The sequence below is a fragment of the Myotis davidii genome, unplaced genomic scaffold (genome assembly GCF_000327345.1).
Source record: "Myotis davidii unplaced genomic scaffold, ASM32734v1 scaffold4383, whole genome shotgun sequence".
Lineage (NCBI taxonomy): Eukaryota > Metazoa > Chordata > Mammalia > Chiroptera > Vespertilionidae > Myotis > Myotis davidii.
Window position 1 is genome coordinate 6,320 of NW_006294474.1, and position 907 is coordinate 7,226.

At 58.1% G+C, this 907-nt stretch overlaps 1 protein-coding gene across 1 annotated transcript in view; it reads right to left on the bottom strand.

Annotated features, from left to right (window-relative positions):
- The window catches only part of LOC102758675 (patr class I histocompatibility antigen, B-2 alpha chain-like), a 2,966-nt gene extending 2,839 nt beyond the window's left edge, over positions 1-127 (bottom strand). The window contains exon 1 of the mRNA XM_015567177.1: positions 55-127. Coding sequence (XP_015422663.1) covers positions 55-127 — 73 coding nt within the window. The remainder of the gene's footprint in view (positions 1-54) is intronic.
- Positions 128-907: the final 780 nt, after the last annotated feature.

Sequence of the window (907 nt, forward strand, 5' to 3'; positions counted from 1 at the left end):
GCCTGGTCCCCTCGCTCCTCCCCGCCCCGCCGCCCCCTCCGACCCCGCACTCACCGGCCCAGCTGGGGGTCAGGACCAGCGCCCCTGAGAGCAGCAGGATGAGGGTGGGGAGGCTCAGGACCCGCATCCTCGGCGACGGGGGGACCATCTGAGTCCTGGCTTTTCGGTGGAGGAGTTATAACCGGGAGCCTGTGGGGACGCTGATTGGCTGCTCGGAAAATCGTTCAGCCAATGGGAGTGAGGAGTGGGCCCGCGTCACGAATCTCCAGGAAGGAAGCGCCGACACAGATTGGGAGAGAAGTGAAACCAGGACGCTGGGGAGTCACCCACACGGAGCTGCCCCCCAGACTCTGTCCCCTGCGGAGCCCTGAGCGCAGACCTGGGCCCTGGGACTCGGTCCTGCCCCTCCTCCCGCGCGGGGCGCCGTCACCCTGTCCCCGAGGCCTGGCCCGGGCGCTGTGCTGTTCAGGGACTTTCCAAGATTTTGGCGTGACCATCTCTGTGCGGCCTCAGACACAGGCAGGCGCCCAGATAACCTTGTGTGTGTGGCTACATCTATCATACTGAGCACTCACGGAATCAAACAGGTTCCAACAATTATTTTTTAAGATACATTTTTGTTGATTTCAAATACGAAGGAAGAGAAAGAGAAACATCAATGACATGAGAGAATCATGGATCCGCTGCCTCCTGCACACCTCCTACTGGGAATTGAGACCACATCCCAGGCAGGTTCCCTTGACCTGAATCAAATCTGCGACCCTACAGTTCACAGAGCTATGCTCCAACCATGGAGACAAACCACCCAGGGCTCTATTTTTTAAGAAAAGTAAAAATGGGACCCCATGAGAAAGAGGCTAGCTCAGTGCCCACACATGATCTCCCTGGTACATGACACTTGGGATAG